Source organism: Tinamus guttatus, unplaced genomic scaffold (genome assembly GCF_059628265.1).
Source record: "Tinamus guttatus ecotype Peru unplaced genomic scaffold, ASM5962826v1 Tinamus_guttatus_pri_ptg000408l, whole genome shotgun sequence".
In the NCBI taxonomy this organism is placed as follows: Eukaryota; Metazoa; Chordata; class Aves; order Tinamiformes; family Tinamidae; genus Tinamus; species Tinamus guttatus.
Genome location: NW_028288942.1, coordinates 1,377,760 through 1,397,075, shown reverse-complemented (window position 1 = coordinate 1,397,075; position 19,316 = coordinate 1,377,760). Strand labels below are relative to the sequence as shown.

The window sequence follows — 19,316 nt, the reverse complement described above, 5'->3', positions numbered from 1 at the left end:
CATTTTATGGGAAAAGGCCAGGGGGCTTCTGATTAACCACTTGTGTGGAGATGTCAAGTGAGCAAACAGGCCCTGGTCTGAGGGGGCTGTGTCACGTGGAGTGTTGCGAACCAAGAGGGTAATGGCAAACCAGGCACAAAGGCTGAGAAATGGCACAGGGGAGCAACATTGAAAGTGGAGGGCTTTTGTAGCAGCCCAGAGGGGGACCAGATGCCCCATTGCTGGGACTGCAGTCCCACTAAACAATCTCACACTGCGGGAGAGTAGGGTGCATGACTGAGCTGCGAGTGGACATGTGACAGGGACACAGAAGGAGGAAGAGTGGTGTGCGCGTCCCAAGCTCCATTTAGCAGTTCCGAGTGCCGCCTCGTGGCCGAAATGTTCATTGCACCGACTCAACGACGCATTCCCCCCTCACAGGGATTATCTGTGGGGCTGCACCCTCCTCCTGGAGGCTCACGACATGGACACGCTGTCCAGAGCCAGCCTCGAGCCAGGTGTATCTCTCCCAGGAGGCTGACTTTGTGACTGGCTCTAACCACTATCCTCTCCTGCCAAGGGGATGTGCAGGATACCTGGCTTCTCTCTCCAGGTTTGCGGAACTGTAAAGATGCTGGGTGTTAAAGCAGAGGAGGATGCAGTAGCTGATTCCTGTGCCACATTTGGGAAGAGAGGCAGACTTTTTGGGAGACTGTACAGCTGGGTTCATGTGCCAGCTTTGAGAGGAAAGCGGGAACTTGGGGTTTGGTAGTAGGGAGATGGTAGGACTCAGCATTCTCACAGCTGCCCTGGCCCCAGGAGGCCTGACTGACTGGGTGACTTCCATTTACCTCTGGGATGGGGCAGTCTTCAGCATGGGACAGAAGGTCCTTCATGCTCTGGTGCTCCTTGGTTCATGGCTTGGCCAGGATTCCAGCAGCTCTCTACATGCCTGCCAGGGGATCTGTAGCACAGTACTACTAGGCCCTATGCCTGTGGTTTGGGAATACCTTGTTCTGGTGTCACAAAGTTCCTCCACAAGCACAAGCTGGGACATCAGAAGCCCCATGTGGACATGGCTTCCGGTAGCCTTGGCTCAAGAGAAAAAGAGGTTCTTAAAAAAAAGGGATATCAGCAATCTCCCAGAGGGGAGGCTGTAAGGGTAGGATGGGACCACTGGTGGGAACTTCAGAGGGAACTAATGGGTGGAGGCAAATGTCACAAATTCACAGGCATTAGGAAGCTGACCAAAAACATAGGCCAATAGAGATCATATCTACCTGAAAAGAACTCGTGGACCAAGACAGTTATACAGGCAGATAGGAGCTCTGAGTACCTCCTGCCTTTTCTGTGCCCCATTGCAAAGCAAATTGCACAGCAGAGGGGCAAGTAGCAGCTCTTCTGAGCTTTGGGAAAGCTTGGCATCAGAGTAGTACCATATTGCCCAGGTCCTGGTCCAGGGCCATCTGGAAAGGGTCCCCAGAGGAAGAACCATTTCCTAGTCCCAGGGCCTGTGCCAGGGCTGATTCTCTCTGGCAAAGAGATTGTGCTCCCTGATCCAGTAGAATTTCCTCGGCTCAACTTCTGTCCATTGCCTTTCAGGCCTTTTCAGAGCACTTCTGAGAAAAGGCTGCTCTAACCTCTTAAGAGCTCCCTTAGGGGAGTGAGCTGCTGACACTGACCCTCCTTGGCCTTCTTGTCTCCTGACTGGATGCACCCAGGAACCACCACCACTCCCCAGCTGACACATGTTCCAGCCCCAAGTGTCTCCAAGGCCTCTGCTGGATATCTCCATCTGTTCCTGGAGGCCTGTGTCCCTTACCTGTCTCAAGTGAAAAATCGGCCTATGACCACAAACATCCTCTCAAGAAGAGAGGCCTAGCTGAATGCTCACACCTTTCAACACTGACTGAAAGATCCTCAGCAACCTAAACAGGGTTCCAGGGCCAAGGGTTGCAGGCAGGATCATGGAAAAATGCCCTTGGTTGCATTTCAAAAAAAAAAAAAAAACTTCGCTTGGTCCCCTTGCAACATTCTCATCATAGGAATGACAACTTCCCTTGGTTCCCAGGAAAGCTCCTGAGAAGGAGTCAATTGATGTCAAGAGTCAGTACATTTTGAGTTAAGGAGTGTAGGAGAGGTTTGGCAGCAGAGAGTCCTGAGAAGGGGGAAAGGGCTGGAGACTTGTGTGACACAATTAGCCAACAGTGCTGCAAGAAAGACTGGAGGAGAGGAACAAGAGGAATGGGAGAGAAGAACGTGTGGGGCATAGCAAATCAATGAAGGGAGCATAAAAGGCATGGAGGATGGATTAGGAAGAAAAAGGCAATGTGAGCAAAAGGGGAAAGAACGTTTGAGACAGAGGGAAGGAAAAGCAGGGTCCAGAGTTGCAAACTCGGAAAGAGGAAGGATGAGAACAAGTCAAGGGAGGCTAAGGAAGGAATGAGACAAGGGAGGTTTCATGCTTCCTGCAGCTCTGGCTCAGGAGAAGGTCAGTGTTCCTGAATGGGATGACTGGTTTTGTGCTCTGTATTCGCAGCAGTTCAGTCACTGTGTATCTTGCTCAGCACAGTAATAAGTGCCAGAGTCATTGAGTGAGGCAGCATCTATTGACAGAGACAGACCCTCAGCCTGGATGCCAGTGCTCCTGAAGCGACCATCACCAAAATCCTTCTCAAACTCCTCTTTCCCCATTTTTGCTGCATAAACCACAAGCTGCAGCCTGCTGTCCATTCCCTCTGCCTGCTTATACCAGTACATAGAGTAGTGATTTGTCTGCATGTCGGAACAGCTCAGGGTGACAGACTGGCCCACTCTGATGACTGTGTCAGGAGACTGTTTCAGGGTGCACCCTAGAAAGCAAAAGAAGAAACACTGAGGAGATGGGGTTAAAGAGGGAGCTGAAGAAATCATATCCCCAGCTGCACTCATCTCTGCCCAGGAAGGCCTGTGGAATGCAGAAGTCCCCACAACTGGGTGTGCAGCTGGTGCAGCTCGAAGAGATGGAGCTGTTAAAGGGGTAGAGAAGCTCACTTACCCAGGGGGGCCAGGATGGCCACAAGTAGCCAATGCGAAAGCATGAGGAAAAGGCTGTATCCTTCCATTGACCTGACTGTGGCAGTATCACAAGGACTGCCACATTCCAGTGAAGGCTGCCCCCTGAGTCCCTGCTGCAAGAGAGACTGAGTGAGAATGGGAGTGTATGAAAGGGAGTGAAGCGTGCCCTCTGGTAGTAGGGAGAGCAGTGAGGTGAATGAAGGGGGAGGAGAGTTTGTGTTTGGTCATGTGAGCAGAAGAGCACCACAGTCCTCCCTCCTCCGTGCCCCATTTCTTCATGTTAAAGTGTATCCCACTGATTTTATTTCTCCCTGTGCAGTAGGAATGATTCTGGATTTCTCAGAGCAAAATGGGCAAATAATAAAAGAGCGGGCCTCCGGGAGTGCTGGGAAAAGCAAGAACACTCCCACCACTGTTGCACAACTGAGAGTGGGATGGGGCCTCCCGTGAATGTTCTCCATACTTCGTGACCGTTCTGAGTTGTGCCATGTGGCTCTAAGATAGAGATCTTGTCTTGCTGCCACATGTTTGTGGGGAAGGAACAAGACAAGCTAAGCAGCACCAGAAAGGATAGGACAGCTCTTCAGATATGTTGGTGATTCTTCCATCTCTCTGTGACAGACAAAAGTCATTTTCGTTCAGTTTGTGTTCTTTTCGGGAAGACTTCTTATGCACATGAGAAAGAAAAAAAAAAAAGCCACTGCAGGAGAGTGCACAATTTGTTCACTGTCAGGAAGCCTTAGAGAATGCAGCAATGTCAACGGCAGGTCATGCAGTTGGGGCAGAAGTCATGGAAATGATACAGGAGCGTTGAGTTCACTTACCTGTGGGGGCCAGCATAGATGCAATGAACCACCAGGGAATCATGAAGCAATAATGCCCCGTCCTTTCAGGAAACTGCCTTCAGTAGCTGCCTGGGCGGTTTAGGCACCAAGGTATGTGAAAAAGAGATGCTTAAGTAGAAAGGGACACTGTGGGGATGGGGATGGGCAGGGCAGTAGGAGAACATGAATGTGATAACAGTTTGGCTGTGTGTGAACACTGCAGAAGGACACATGGGGTCACAGGAAGTATACGGTTTGCACAGATGTGGGGGTGAAAGACCACACTTTGCACAGATGTGGGAGCATGCAGCAGAATATGCTGAGGTTGTGCATGAGCCAGAGGGCATGCAAAGTGGAGGGATGCTTCTGATTTCCCTTCTCTTTCCCAAATCTCTTGAGAGCTAGGAGAATGAGGAAATGTTAGAAAGTACACAACTAAGTTCTCTGCATTTTCCCTCTCTGATATGTGTGGCTCCTTGTTTTTTTTGCATTGCTGTTGTCATTAATTTTCTTTTTTTCCTGGCTGTGTAATGTCAGCAGAGCAGTGCCTAAGCTTCCAGCAGGCTCTGTGGCAGGGACCAGTGAATCCCACCGCAGTTAGTCTTTCCTACCCGCAGTCAGGAATATGCCCATGCCACACAGGAGAGCAATAGTCCATACTGAGCCCTTTCTCTGATCAGAGTGGGAGGGGAATCTGCCCTGCCTCACAAAACCCTACTCATACAAGCTCTCATGCTGGGACCTGTAGGGGTAGGACTGACCGCAGGCCAGGACCCTGATTGCTGCCTCTGCCTTGTGAACGCCCTCATCCAAGGTGGGTTTCCACTCTGGCACGACAGGCCTTTGCCTCCAGGGGGACGGAGCTGAGATGAAACTGTGAGACCATGAAGATCTGAAAGCAGCTCTATGGTGTATTTTCTTCTCTTTTCCCAGGGGACCTCCCTGCTGTTCTCCCCACAGGCCTGGCAGATTCAGAATATCTCTACCACTGCACAGCACTCGCACGTGGCCTCTCCTGAATGGGTGTAAACTCAGTGCAGGTAAGAGATCTGGGGAAATAAATGAGCACAAGCTTGAAAAGCTGGGAGATGGGCAAGGGTGAAAGGATGGCAGGCAACAAAGGGCAGACATGAAGGGAGCACCTTTCTCTCCCCATAGGATCTGTTGCGTCCTGTCCCTGGAGCTAGAAATGGGCCCTATCATGTCTGGTGCCCCTGGGGATGCTCCCCCTTCTCATGCTGGGCTGGAAAGGATGATTACATGGCCCCCAAGGCAGTGTTTCTCCGAGGAAGTCAGTCCTTGCAGAGGCAGAAGGTCAAGGAGTATGGAGATGCAAGGCAGAATAATCTGGAAGAAGGAGGGAGCGCTTTGACAAAAAGGAGAGACCTGAAGATTGGTAAGAGCAGTAGACAAAAGCAAGATACTGGGGGTAAAAACTTCCAGTACGCAAGAAAATTGAGAAATAGTAACAAAGCAAATATGAAGATAACAGGGATAATTGGCAACAAGAATTGATGACTACAAGGTTTGGAGAATGGAAAAAAAACAGAAAAATTCAGATTTGCATGTGGAAGGAGGAAGGTACTTATACGAACTAGGGATTTGTGCTTTGCACTCTCAGCAGTGAAGTCACTGTGTCTCACTTTCAGCACAGTAATATATGCCAGAGTCATTGAGGGAAGCACGTTCTATTGATAGAGAGAGACCTTCGGTTTGTATCCCACTACTCTTGAAGCGGCCGTCACTGAAATCCTTCTCAATCTGTACATTTACACCTTTGATTGCAAAAACTACCAATTCAAGCTTGGAATGCATCTCCACAGGCTGTTTGTACCAGTACATTTGGTTATGTGATGTCTCCATTTGGGAACAGCTCAGTTTGACAGACTGCCCCACTCTGCTGACTATGTCAGGGGACTGTTTCAGGGCGCATCCTGGAAAGAGAAACGGAGAAAAGGAGAATATGTATCTGGGAAACACCATGATAGAGTGGAGAGAGGAAGGGAGGCTTTCAAAAAATATCTCTTCCTCCACAAATATATGGCTATTTATCCATAGTGTAAATATTTTGTGAGGGACCAAAAGGGGGAAAGCAGCCATTCCTGCAAAGCAAGGGAGAAGACTGGGAGCAGTCATAGTGGGAATAATGCAGGTTCTGCATATTGCAGAGAGCTCACTTACCCAGGGGAGCCCACATGAGCACTAGCACCCAGTGGGGAAGCATGAGGAAAAGGCTGTGTCCTTCCAGGAACCTGCCTGTGGCAACAGCACGAAGACTGACAGTTTGCAGTCAAGGCTGCTCCCTGAGCCCCAGGTGCAAGAGAGACAGAGTGAGGATGGGAGTGTATGAAAGGGAGTGAAGGGTGCCCTGTGGGAGTTGGGAGAGCAGTGGGGAGAATGAAGGGGGAGGAGAGTTTGTGTTTGGTCATGTGAGCAGAAGAGCACCACAGTCCTCCCTCCTCCGTGCCCCTCTGCTGCATGTTTAACTGTATCCCACTGGTTTTATTTCTGCCTGTGCAGTAGGAGTGATTCTGGATTCCTCAGAGCAAAATGGGCAAATGATCAAAGAGCAGGCCTCTGGTAGTGCTGGGAAAAGCAAGAACACTCCCACCACTGTTCCCCAACTGAGAGTGGGATGGGGCCTCCCGTGAATGTTCTCCATACTTCGTGACCATTCTGAGTTGTGCCATGTGGCTCTAAGATAGAGATCTTGTCTTGCTGCCCCATGCTTGTTAGTGCTACCGGCACAGCACTGATCAGAGGGGAGACCTGTAGCTGTTGAGGAGACTTCTGTTGGTGTGGAGGAGATGCCCTCTGAGGAAGAAAGACACCACTTCTCCCTTAGGATAGGGCAAACAGCCAGGCAGGGTCATGTGGACAAACTCCTAGGTCCAAACATTTCCTTTCCTTAGTACGGAGATAATTTGCCAAAAGAGAAAAGCTGTGGTCAGGGAGGTGCCATATATGGCAGAATAAGCAGCGGGGGGATGGTGAAGGTAAGTCAAGAAAGAGGCTGGCAAAGCAAGGGGGATTGGAGTTAGGTGAGAGGATGTGTGCAGCGTGGAGAAGCTGGAAGAGGGAAAAAAAGAAGGAAGAATGGGGAAGAGAAGGGGTGTCAGAGAAATGTGAAAGCGGTAAGGAAAGTGGATATGGTGTGACTGAGAGTAAAAGAAGGAGGAGGCAAGGAGCGATGGCAAGGGGAGGAGAGATCATGAAATGTGAAATTAAAATGTCTGTGAACACTGGGGAACGATACGTGCACTTATCGGAAGCTTAAACTTTGCACAGATGTGGGGCTGTGGCTTGCATGCAGTGGAATATGCTGAGGTTGTGCCGGAGCCTGAGGGTGTGCAAGGTGAAGGGGTGCTGAGAGTTCCCCTTCTCTTTATCCAGTGTCTTGAAAGCTGGGGGAATGAGGAACTGTTAGAAAGGATGTATTGAAGTTGTGTGCATTTTTGTTGTCTGAGACATGGGTGTCTCCTTGTATTTTGGGTTTTTTTTTTGTTTGATTTTTTTCTTATATTTTTAATGCTGTTGTTTTTGTGTCTTTGTTTCTTTTCTATCTGCATAATATCAGCAATGCAGAAAATCACCCACAGCTTCATGCTGGACGGGGATCAGTGAATTCCACTGCAGTTAGTTTCCCTACTCTGTGCAGAAGAGTTAAGAGCTTTCCTGACACCCACAAAGGAAAACAATCAAGGGACCAAACTCATCCTTTTCTTTGAAGAGATTGAGAGGGGATCCTACCTGCCCCACACTATTCTGATGAGACAGGGCCCCCAAGGAAAGGGGGTCCAGGAGAGCTGGCTAATATTCAAGCACCATTTCCTCCAAGCTCCAGATCGGTGCATTCCTACAAGAAAGAAGTCAAACAAGGGGTGCAGGAAACCTGCATGGATGGGCAAGGAGGTCTTGGGAAAACTTAAACAGAAAAAGAGAGCGTACGCAACGTGGAAGAAGGAACAGACCACCTGAGGCGAATATAGTAACATTGTCAGAGAATGCAGGGATGTAGCGAGGAAGGCCAAGGCTTCTTTGGGATTTCAGCTAGCAAGAGATGTGTCTCTTCTTCTGGTGCCACGAAGTTCCTCCACAAGCACAAGCTGGGACATCAGAAGCCCCATGTGCACATGGCTTCCGGTAGCCTTGGCTCAAGAGAAAAAGAGGTTCTTAAAAAAAAAGGAATATCAGCAATCTCCCAGAGGGGAGGCTGTAAGGGTAGGATGGGACCACTGGTGGGAACTTCAGAGGGAACTAATGGGTGGAGGCAAATGTCACAGATTCACAGGCATTAGGAAGCTGACCAAAAACATAGGCCAAGAGAGATCATATCTGCCTGAAAAGAACTCGTGGACCAAGACAGTTATACAGGCAGATAGGAGCTCTGAGTACCTCCTGCCTTTTCTGTGCCCCCTTGCAAAGCAAATTGCACAGCAGAGGGGCAAGTAGCAGCTCTTCTGAGCTTTGGGAAAGCTTGGCATCAGAGTAGTACCATATTGCCCAGGTCCTGGTCCAGGGCCATCTGGAAAGGGTCCCCAGAGGAAGAACCATTTCCTAGTCCCAGGGCCTGTGCCAGGGCTGATTCTCTCTGGCAAAGACATTGTGCTCCCTGATCCAGTAGAATTTCCCTGGCTCAACTTCTGTCCATTGCCTTTCAGGCCTTTTCAGAGCACTTCTGAGAAAAGGCTGCTCTAACCTCTTAAGAGCTCCCTTAGGGGAGTGAGCAGCTGCTGCTGACCCTCCTTGGCCTTCTTGTCTCCTGACTGGATGCACCCAGGAACCACCACCACTCCCCAGCTGACACATGTTCCAGCCCCAAGTGTCTCCAAGGCCTCTGCTGGATATCTCCATCTGTTCCTGGAGGCCTGTGTCCCTTACTCCATCTCAAGTGAAAAATCGGCCTATAACCACAAATATCCTCTCAAGAAGAGAGGCCTAGCTGAATGCTCACACCTTTCAACACTGACTGAAAGATCCTCAGCAACCTAAACAGGGTTCCAGGGCCAAGGGTTGCAGGCAGGATCATGGAAAAATGCCCTTGGTTCCATTTCAAAAAAAAAAAAAAAAAAACTTCGCTTGGTCCCCTTGCAACATTCTTGTCATAGGAATGACAACTTCCCTTGGTTCCCAGGAAAACTCCGAAGAAGGAGGGACACAAAAGCAGGGAATGGTGTGGGAGCACTAGGTGACAAGTGTGTGACTCCTTGGGTCTCATGTGTGTGCTTAGAAACAAACCCAAGCCCTAGTGTGGGAGCAGGGGGAAGCTATTATGCTCAGCCAGGAAGGTAAGCAGAGTGGCTACCACAGCCAGCAACTGCCATGGAACTGCAAGGCAGCTGTCCTGCATCTGTGAGAACTGCTGCCAAATAACTGCAGGAGCGAGCTTTGTGGTGACATCCACACGCTTTTGGTGGAGCCCACACCTGAGGTCTCAGTGGTGCATGAGAGCTTTTTGTGTTCCCATTACTACAGTGCCCTAAGAGCTGCTTCAGGTGGGGATGTGCTTCTGCCCCCTAAAAAAAACAGGTCATGAACGTTATGAATGTACCTTCAGGACTGAGGTTCCCAAAGAGGAGAAGCTCTGAATCTTAGGGCAGGAGTGATGATGTGGGGGGTGAATACTAAAAAGATGCACTCCAAGCTGCCTTCCTGTGGGATGGAGCCTTGGCTGAGAGCAAGACATCCTTTGTGGAGAGGGTCACCTCTTCTGCTGGATCCATTCATTCCATAATGGCTGCTGGAATAGACTGTGGTCCATGATCCTGTGGGGAGATGTTGCACAGGGAGTTCAGATGGGAGTGACTGATGAGTGCATCTCTGTTTGCTCAAACAGGAAGAACCATCTCTCACACATATGCTCCCCAGAGGCACTGCTAGTCATTCTTTTCAGGAGCTTCCTGAATGTCTTACAAAATGAATGTCTCACAAAATGAATGTCTCAGGGTCCACCTCCTTTGTCTCTGCATGAAGAACAGATGGGGCAAGGTGTACAAAGCTTGGGAGGCCATGCACTTCCTGACAGAAGGCTTTGTGTTCACTTTATACTACCCCTGCACCCTGAGCACTGTAAGTCCATCTTGTTCCCTGCAGGATCTGTAGTACTCCATATCAAGAGTCAATACATTTCAAGTTAAGGAGTGTGGAAGAGGTATGGCAGCACATTGTGCTGAGAGGACGAAAGAGCTGGAGGATTGTATGACACAGGTAGGCAATAGTGCTGCAAGAAAGACTGGAGAGGAACAAGACGAATGGGAGAGAAGAACTTGGGGAGCATGGCAAAGGGATCAATGAAAGAGAATTAACAGGCATGGAGGAAGGATTAGGAAGAAAAAGGCAATGTGGGCAAAAGGTGAAAGGACGTGTGAGACAGAGGGAAGGAAGGGCAGGGTACAGTGTTGCAAACTCAGAAAGAAGAAGGATGAGAACAGGAAAGGGGAGCTGTGGTAGGAATGAGAAGGAGGTTTCCCTACTTGCCGCAGGTCTGATTCAGGAGAAGGTCAGGATGTTGCTGAATGGGAACACTGTTTTTGTGCTCCATATTTTCAGCAGTTCAGTCACTGGGTACCTTGCTCAGCACAGTAATAAGTGCCAGAGTCATTGAGTGAGGCAGCATCTATTGACAGAGCCAGTGCTCCTGAAGCGACCATCACCAAAATCCTTCTCAAACTCCTCTTTGCCCATTTTCACTGCATAAACCACAAGCTGGAGCCTGCTGTCCTTTCCCTCTGCCTGCTTATATCAGGACATAGAGAGGTGATCTGTTTTCACGTCAGAACAGCTCAGGGTGAAGCAGTGAGGAAATGGGGTTAAAGAGGGAGCTGAGGAATCCATATCCCCAACTGCATTCACAGCTGCCCAGGAAGGCTTCAGGAATACAGCAGAGCTCAAAACTGAGTATGCAGCTGGTGCAGCTACACTGGAAGTGATGGAGCTGCTCAAGGGGGAGAGAGGCTCACTTACCCAGGGGGGCCAGGATGGTCACAAGCAGCCAATGGGAAAGCATGAGGAAAAGGCTGTGTCCTTCCATTGACCTGACTGTGGCACTGCCACATTCCAGTGAAGGCTGCCCCCTGAGTCCCTGCTGCAAGAGAGACTGAGTGAGAATGGGAGTGTGTGAGAGGGAGAGAGAGAGTGTCCTGTGGGGGTGGGGAGAGCAGTGGGGAGTGTGAAGGGGGAGGAGGCTTTGTCTGGCTTGTCCTGGTAGCAGAGGAGCACCTCAGTGCTCCTTCCTCCATGCCCTTCTGCTGCAGGTCCTCCTTACCTTCATCAGTGTCAAAATCAGTACACTCCTAGCACTGTTGCAAAACAGGTGTGGACTTGGGGCCAAGGCAGGCCCTAGCCAATACTGCCTCCCTCCCTTCCTATCTCACAGCCCTTGCCTGTGACCCTGGGGCACTGGGACAAAGAGCCAGCCATGGTTCCCCCATTCGGCAGGTGTCTCCTGCTTTGTCTGGTGCATGTGGGCTGCAGGCCAGAGAGTTACTCACAGAGAGCGTTGCTGGCTGGGGAGCAGAGCCCTTATTCAGCTAGGCTGGGCAATGCATTTTGCAGCTGAGAAGGGGCTGGGTTTGCTATGGCCTTTGAAAGGGTCTCCATCCTCCACAAGTTCCTTGATGTTTGGGGGTGGCAAGGTGCTGCAGTGGCAGTGTGCACTTTGGCATGAATCCTTGTCTTTCCCCACTCCTGCCCAGGTGGTGACATGATTTCCTGCAGGAAACAAACCAGAGAAGTGGAGTGATCACTGCAGAAGAGCACTGCAGGATGAGATATAGGTGGCATTGTATACAGAGCTCCCTCCAGTCCTCAAGCAGTTTTGCTGGTACAAGGTGCTGGAGTCTGGAGTAGAACTACTTGGTGATGGCACCAGCGCAGGTCGGATCAGAGGGATAAGCAGCTGTGGAGGAGACTTCTGCAGCTGTGGAGGAGACATTCTCTGCAGAAGAAAGACACTATTTGCATTGTATACAGGGGCAAGCAGCAGGGACAGGTCCTTGTAGCCAAACTCAGAGACCCTAATGTACACTTCCTGAAGGGAGACTATGGAGAGAATTGGGTCAAAAGAGAAAAGGTAGGGTAAGGGAAGTGCAACATATGGCAGGAAAGGTAGAGAAGGGATGGAGAAGGAAAACCAAGAAAGAGGCTGGAAAGGCAAGAGGGATTGGAGTTAATTGAAAGGATGTGTGCAGAGGGAAGAAGCTGGAAGAAAAACAAAAAAAAGAAGAAGGGGGAGGAGAGAGGGAATCAGAGAGGTGGGAAGGGGAAAGGAAAGTGGATATGGTGTGACAGAGAGGAAAAGAAGAAGGAGGCAAGGAATGATGGCAAGGGAAGGAGAGAGGCTGGAAAAATCACCTTGGAAAGAATGAAAGGAGGGGAAGGGAAGGCTAGGAGGCTGCAGAGCTACTAAGTAGAAAGGGCCTGTCCAGCCTAGTGCTACATGCCTGAGGAGGAAGGCAGGAGCCTTCAGTGCAGAGAGAGGTTTGTGCTCAGCTCCCTTAGCAACCTAGTCACTGTGATTCACTCTCGGCACAGTAAAATGTGCCCGAGTCATTGAGAGAGGCATGATCTATGAAGAGGGCCAGCCCATCTCCTTGTATCTCACTGCTCTGGAAATGGCTTTGGAATTCCTCCTCAATAGTTGCTTTAGAACCTTGAATTGCAGAAACCACTAGGATCAGCCTAGAATCCTTCCCCAAGGGCTGCTTGTACCAGTACATCAATGTGCTGGTAGATTTCTTCTCAGAGCAGCTCAGACTCACAGCCTGTCCTTGTCGTATGACAGTGTCAGGGGACTGTTTCAGAGCCCACCCTGGAAGAGAAAAGGAGAAGCCTTGAGGAACCAGGGAAGAAATGTCTTGATGGGGAGGTGATGATCTCACCTCAGTCAAGCAGCAAGCAGAACAGGGTATGACCTGGGACAAAATGGAAAAGCAAGGCGGAGACAGAGTGGAGTAGTAGAATAGAGGGAGAGGTGTGTCGAGGGTCACTCTTGTGCCAAGTGCCAGGGCCCTCTCCACAAGCCAGAGCAAACAACACCTCCACACAAAGTGAGGTCAACTCCCACTCTGCTGTTGTCTGTAGCAGGGCTTTATACTGGTGCAGGTGGGCATGCGCTGAGGAGCAGCACTCATTGGCTACAGGCTCCCAGCTGATTGGTTCTCCTCCAGGTGTTCGGTTGCTAGGCGTCGGTCCAGTTCCCCACAAACTCCACTTTCCTATATATTCTTACTAAGGCCCCAACATCTCCCCCTCTTTTTTCCAAAAAAGAAAAATTAGCAATAAACATTGCAACATTTACAAAAAACAAATTAACATAGCTGTAAGCCTCAGCATTTCCCCTCTTTTTACAAAAAACAAAAATTGGCAATATCATGCATCAGAATATTACAAACAAAACAAAGCAACATAGTTGCAAACACAAGTATGATCATTCTGGTCACACTTTTATGATAATGTTTCATTTTTAAATTCCCAAGACAAAAGAAAATGGTCCCAAAGGAATACACAATTTCATTTTGCTTACAACCACAGAAATTCTTCTTGGAAAGGTAATTGTGCTCTTCATTTCAGCAACAGGGGAAGGAAAAAATCTTGCCCTTTGGAGCTGGGGAGGATGGGGGTCCAAGTTAGTATGGTCAGACTGGATATGCTATCATTTTTAGTTTTCAACCGCTGGAAAGTTCTTCCAGTCACGGAGTCTGCCGCTCTTTTCAGTTCCAGACCTTGAGGAAGCTGTCCCACGATCCTGTTGCCACTGCCATTCCATCATCAGTCACACCTAAGCAACTGACACGGTTATCATGATCCCAGACATTGCAGTTGAAGTCATCATAACCAGCTAGGAAGAGACATAGCTGTCCCAGATTATAAGCTTGCCATCCTGGGAGGCACTGACTAGAAGCCTGGAATCAGTCCCCCAGTGCATTGCGTAAATTTTAGTCAAGTGTCCCCGGAGTGTTCTTCTAGTACGCATTTGAATTCTCCCCACAGGGTTAATGTTGGCTGTGATGTGAGCCAAGGTGGCATTAGTACATGCTTTCCTAGCATCCCTGATTTGGTTTTTCAGTTGCTCAGCCTCCTGGCATAACTGGTCAAGCTCACTCATTTTCCCGTGCTAAAGTTGCACTTCACTGCCACCTGTGATAGTACCACAAATCTGCTCTTCCGTCCGCTGCTCATTACCCTGCCCGGATCGTCCGCCCGCCCCGGCCTGCTCCCAGCAACACTGCAGCTTGGGGGGCGGGAGAAGGAGAAGAGGGCGGCGGTTGGGGGGGGGTCGCTGGCTCTCAGCTCCTCCCCAGGGGACCAGTGCACATCAATTCTAATATGTGCACGTCAGTCTCTAATCACTGTGGATTTTGCCACAGAGAGGTTGACTCCTGTGCTTCCGCGGGTTGCGGCGGAGAGTTCACAGAGGCAGCCATTGTCTGGGGATACTTGTTCGCCGCGTCCCTCACAACGCGGCGACTCCCGTTTCCCTGTATCGGCGTGCCATTCCTGCGGAACCGTGATCGGCACTCCGCTGCCTTATGCCCGAACCTTTGACATCTCGTACAGGTCCCATTAAATCCTCTTGGGGCCGTACCTTCCATCCTGAATCTATTAGGACAGTTCCTCCTCATGTGTCCTTATCGACCACATAGGAAACATGTTCCATGAAATCTCTTGTCTCCCTTTCTAGACATTCTTTCTCCTTTAATTGCTGCGGCCAAAGCCGCACTATGTATTTTTGCTTTTTGTTCTTCCTCCATCAATGGCGCTCGGGCACAGGTCTCTATCATTTGGACAATTGAAGCTCCTGGTGGCAAAGTAGCTAACAGTTGCTTGCAAGTTTGGTTTGCGTTCTGAACTGCTAGATCATTTGCCAATATTGCTTTCATTTCCGCAGGCACATTAGGTGCCATATCCAAGGCTTCCTTCAGTCGATCAACAAAGTTGAAAAAAGACTCATTCGGTTTTTGTGTTATTTTGGTGTATGGCAACTGTGGCGTTCCTATTTGTGGTAGTGCAAGAAAAGTGGCTAGCGCTGCATTTTTTGATTGCTGTAGTATCCTGGGGTGGAGCGCTGCCTGGGCCTCGGTTGCCCGGTAACGCCCATTCCCCATCAGTTGATCAAGGGTGGCAACCCTTAATGGATCGTCCATACTGCGATTTAGATTCTCCAACTGTTTTTCCTCTAATCTTTCCTGCCATTTTGCTAACCAAAGCATGTAAGCGGTAGAGGAAAGCAGGAGCTCCATTATCGCTCTGCTATCCGCAGGTACCATATGGGAATATTTAAACAGGGCAGAGACCTGATTTCCTCACCAACTTATTGTCGTGCCCATACTGCATTACTGTTTTTTGTATGCCTTGAACAAATTTCCAATCGAGAGGTTCCCACCTGGGGCCCTGGGCTCCCGTTACTACAGGAGCTGCTAGTGGTGTAAATACAAATTCTCCTTGTAACTGAGCATTCTCTATGAGCCCTTTATACCGTGCTCCCACATTAAATGTTGGATTAACAGGTGGCATTTCCTCATCATTACTTCCACCTGCAGTGGAAGTGGCTGGGAGCTCCGGCAACAATCCTTCTTCAGCTGGGTCACTTGCTCCAGCTGCTTTCTTTTGAATCTTAGGGGCATCTTTTCATGCCTCCCACTGCTCTAATTGTTTGTCTACATTTTCCAACCCTTCGACTATAGCCCTATGGGCAGCCTTATACGCTGCCTTCACATCTCTGGCCTTGGACCCACCGTCTAGTCGCCGCATTTGTTCTAATAATTCTGTCATTTTCTCTGCCTGTCCCCGAAGTTCTTGTCGCATGTTTTGAACCACGGCATTATCATCGTCCGATCCATCTGGGATCGGTACTTTAACTGGGTCCACTTCCATTTTGGGCGCTGTGGGGGTTGGTCGCTTTTCCCCCTCCCATTCGGGCGCTGTGGGAGGTGGTCGCTTTTCCCATTCAGGTGCTGTGGGGGGTGGTCGCTCCTCCCCCTCCCACGGGGGGAGATACTCATCCACTCCCCCCCATACTTCTTGTTCGGCCAAAGTTACCGGACATGCCTGTTTAGGTGAGGTTACCTTTCTCTTATTATCTATTTTCTTACACTGAATTGGCTCAGTATTGTTGGTACATTCAGAACTTTCAGACCCATTTTCCTTTTCTTCTCCATGGAGCGCTTCCCAAAACGCAATAGCAACTAACCGCTCAAACATAGGCCATATTAGACGAAATGTCTTTGTGAGGCGCCACGCTTCCTCCGAGCCTAATTGTACACCGTCCCATAGTTCTCTTCCTACTCGCTCCCATGATTCAAATTTATATGCTTGGGAAGCTTCTTCTATGATTTTTCTCTTCTTACAAAATAGTAATAAATCAGTTAGCTCAGTTTTCGAGACCTCCATCTTAGTTTTTTGAGCAAGCCTTACGAAGCGTTCAACAGTATCATGTTCCATTGCTGTTGCAGCAACTTCCACTCTAGATGCGCCAATTCCCATTCTGACTCACCAGGTCATGATCACAATCCGCTTCCAGTAAGATCCCTCGCGCTCTCGCACGATCACGTCGGGGTCACCAGATGTCGAGGGTCACTCTTGTGCCAAGTGCCAGGGCCCTCTCCACAAGCCAGAGCAAACAACACCTCCACACAAAGTAAGGTCAACTCCCACTCTGCTGTTGTCTGTAGCAGGGCTTTATACTGGTGCAGGTGGGCATGCGCTGAGGAGCAGCACTCATTGGCTACAGGCTCCCAGCTGATTGGTTCTCCTCCAGGTGTTCGGTTGCTAGGCGTCGGTCCAGTTCCCCACAAACTCCACTTTCCTATATATTCTTACTAAGGCCCCAACAGAGGTGGAACAAGATAAGCTATGAAACACAAGAAAGGATAGGACAGGTCTTCAGATCTGTTGGTGACTCTTCCATCTCTCTGTGACAGGCAAGAAACATTCTGGTGCTCTCTGTGTCTTTTAAGAAAAGGCTTCTCTGCTGTAGGCAAGAGAAAAAATATAGCAAAAGCCCTTGTAGGAGAGTGGGGGTTTCCTGTCCACCTAAGGCAATGGAGCAATGTCAACAGCTGGTCTTGCAGTTGGGGCAGCAGCTGTGGAAATGATGCAGGAGGCGAGGGGTATGTTGAGTTCACTTATCCTTGGGGACCAGCATGGCCACAAAGAACCAGCAGGGCACCATGTGGAAAAAGATCTCCATCCTTTCAGGGACCTGTCTTCAGTAGCTGCATGGGCAACTTGGGCATCAAGGTGTTTGAAAGGGAAGTGTTGAGTAGGAAGAGATACTGTGGTGATGGGCCAGGCAGTAGGAAAGCATGAAATGTGAGAACAATTTGGCTGTGAACACAGGGGGATGACACATGCAGTCACAGGAAGTATAAACTTCCTGTATAAACAGATGTTGGGGTGGGAGTTGCATGCATTAGAATATGCTGGGGTTGTGCAGGAACCAGAGGATGTACAAGATGGAGGGATGCTGAGGGTTCCCCTTCTCTTTGCCAAATCTTGGTGCTGTTGTATGCTTGTTTGCTAGCTTTGTAACATCAGCAGACCAGAATAGCACCTATAGCTTCCAGTAGGAAGTTCTGCGGCAGGGACCAGTGAATCCCACTGCAGTTAGTTTCTCTTACTCTGTGCATAAAGGTTAGGATCATTCCTGAACCCCACAAAGGAAAACAAGCAAGAGTCCAGACTCAGCCCTTTCTCTGAAGGGAGTGGGAGGGGATCTGCCCTGCTCCACATTATCCTATCGTTACAACCTCTCATCCTGGGACCCGACAGGGTGGAACACACAGCAGGCCAGGACCTGCTTTCTTGACTTGAGAAGCCTTGAGGAGCCAGGGAAGAAAAGTCTTGATGGGGAGGTGATGATCTCACCTCACTCAAGCAGAACAGAGTATGAACAGGGAGAAAATGGGAAAGCAAAGAAGAGACATATTGGAGTAGTAGAGAAGAGGGAGAGGAGGAACAAGGCAAGCTGCACAGCACCAGAAAGGATAGGACAGCTCTTCAGATCTGTTGGTGACTCTGCCATCTCTCTGTGACAGGGAAAAGGCATTTTTGGTCACAGAATCACAGAATCACAGAATGGCTAAGTTTGGAAGGCACCTCTAGAGATCATCTAGTCCAACCCCCCTGGCTCAAGCAGGGACACCTGCAACATGTGGCGCAGGGTGGCATCCAGGCAGGTTTGGAAGATCTCCAGAGAAGGAGACTCCACAACCTCTCTGGGCAGCCTGTTCCAGTGCTCTGACACCCCCACAGTAAAGAAGTTCTTCTTCATATGCAGATGAAACTTTTTGTGTTGCAATTTGTACCCATTACACTTTGTCCTATCACGGACCACCAACAAAAAGAGTTTGGCCCCATCCTCTTTACATTCTCCCCTGAGGTATTTGTACATGTTGATGCTCGCTTAGTGTTTTCTCGTAAGATAGATGCTCCGGTCCCTCAATCTTCTTTATCACTCTGTGCTGGACCCTCTGTAGAAGTTCCACATCCCTCTTGTACTGGGGAGTACAGAACTGCACACAATAGTCCAGGTGTGGCCTCACCAGAGCTGAGTGGAGAAGCAGGATCCCCTCCCTCGACCTGCTGGCAACACTCCTCCTCATGAGCTTTCTCTCTGCCCAATTTGTGCTGCCATTCAGTTTGTGTGTCGTTCTCTATGTGTCCTTCACAAAAAGACTTCTCATGCAAAAGAGAAAATAAAAAAAAGCCACTGCAGGAGAGTGGAGGATTCCTGCACAATTTGTTAACTGTTGGGAAGCCTTAGAGAAGGCAGCAATGTCAACAGCAGGTGATGCAGTGCAGTTGGGGCAGAAGCCGAGGAAATGATACAGGAGTTGACAGGAGCACTGAGTTCACTTGCCTGTGGGGCCAGCATGGCCACAAGGAATGAACAGGGAACCATGAGGCACAAAAAAGCCATCTCCTTTCAGGGAGCTGCCTACAGTAGCTGAATGGGCAGTTTAGGCACCAAAGCATGTGAAAAAAGAGATGCAGAAGCAAAGAGGATGATGTGTTTTTGGTGTCATCTGCCTTGGACCTTTCCTCCAGGTTCCAGGTGGTGTCTTTTCCGAGACTTCAGGCATCTGCTCTTCCTCTGCTGCCCTTCTCCCAAAGACAGCCAGTCAGCAAGGGACTTCCTTGAGAACATTTTTATCCCTTTCCCCGACTTCCACAAGGGTTTAACCCTGGCAGCTTCTATGCCACAAGACTCCGTGCTCATTTCAAAGTCCTCAGCTTACATGTTTCACATTCACTGCAGAAGGGTGTGGGTTGGTGTGCATGCCCAGGCCTGTCTTGGTGGAGAAGGCTGTGTCCCCATCTTCAGGGAACTGCCTTACACAGGCCTTGCCCCCTTTCCACAGGTCCTTGCACAGTTCTGGGTTCCCTGTGCAGGAATTTCCAAGCAGCTTTGGGTTTGACCTTGAGGAAGGTCAGCCAACTCTGACTCTCAACACT

At 49.6% G+C, this 19,316-nt stretch overlaps 1 gene segment (V, D, J or C); it reads right to left on the bottom strand.

Annotated features, from left to right (window-relative positions):
• Window positions 1–2,526: 2,526 nt before the first annotated feature.
• On the bottom strand, window positions 2,527–3,903 carry LOC104573565 (T cell receptor beta variable 6-1-like). The segment is given in 2 exon segments: window positions 2,527–2,831; window positions 3,861–3,903. Coding segments are annotated over 2 exon segments (348 nt in total).
• Window positions 3,904–19,316: the final 15,413 nt, after the last annotated feature.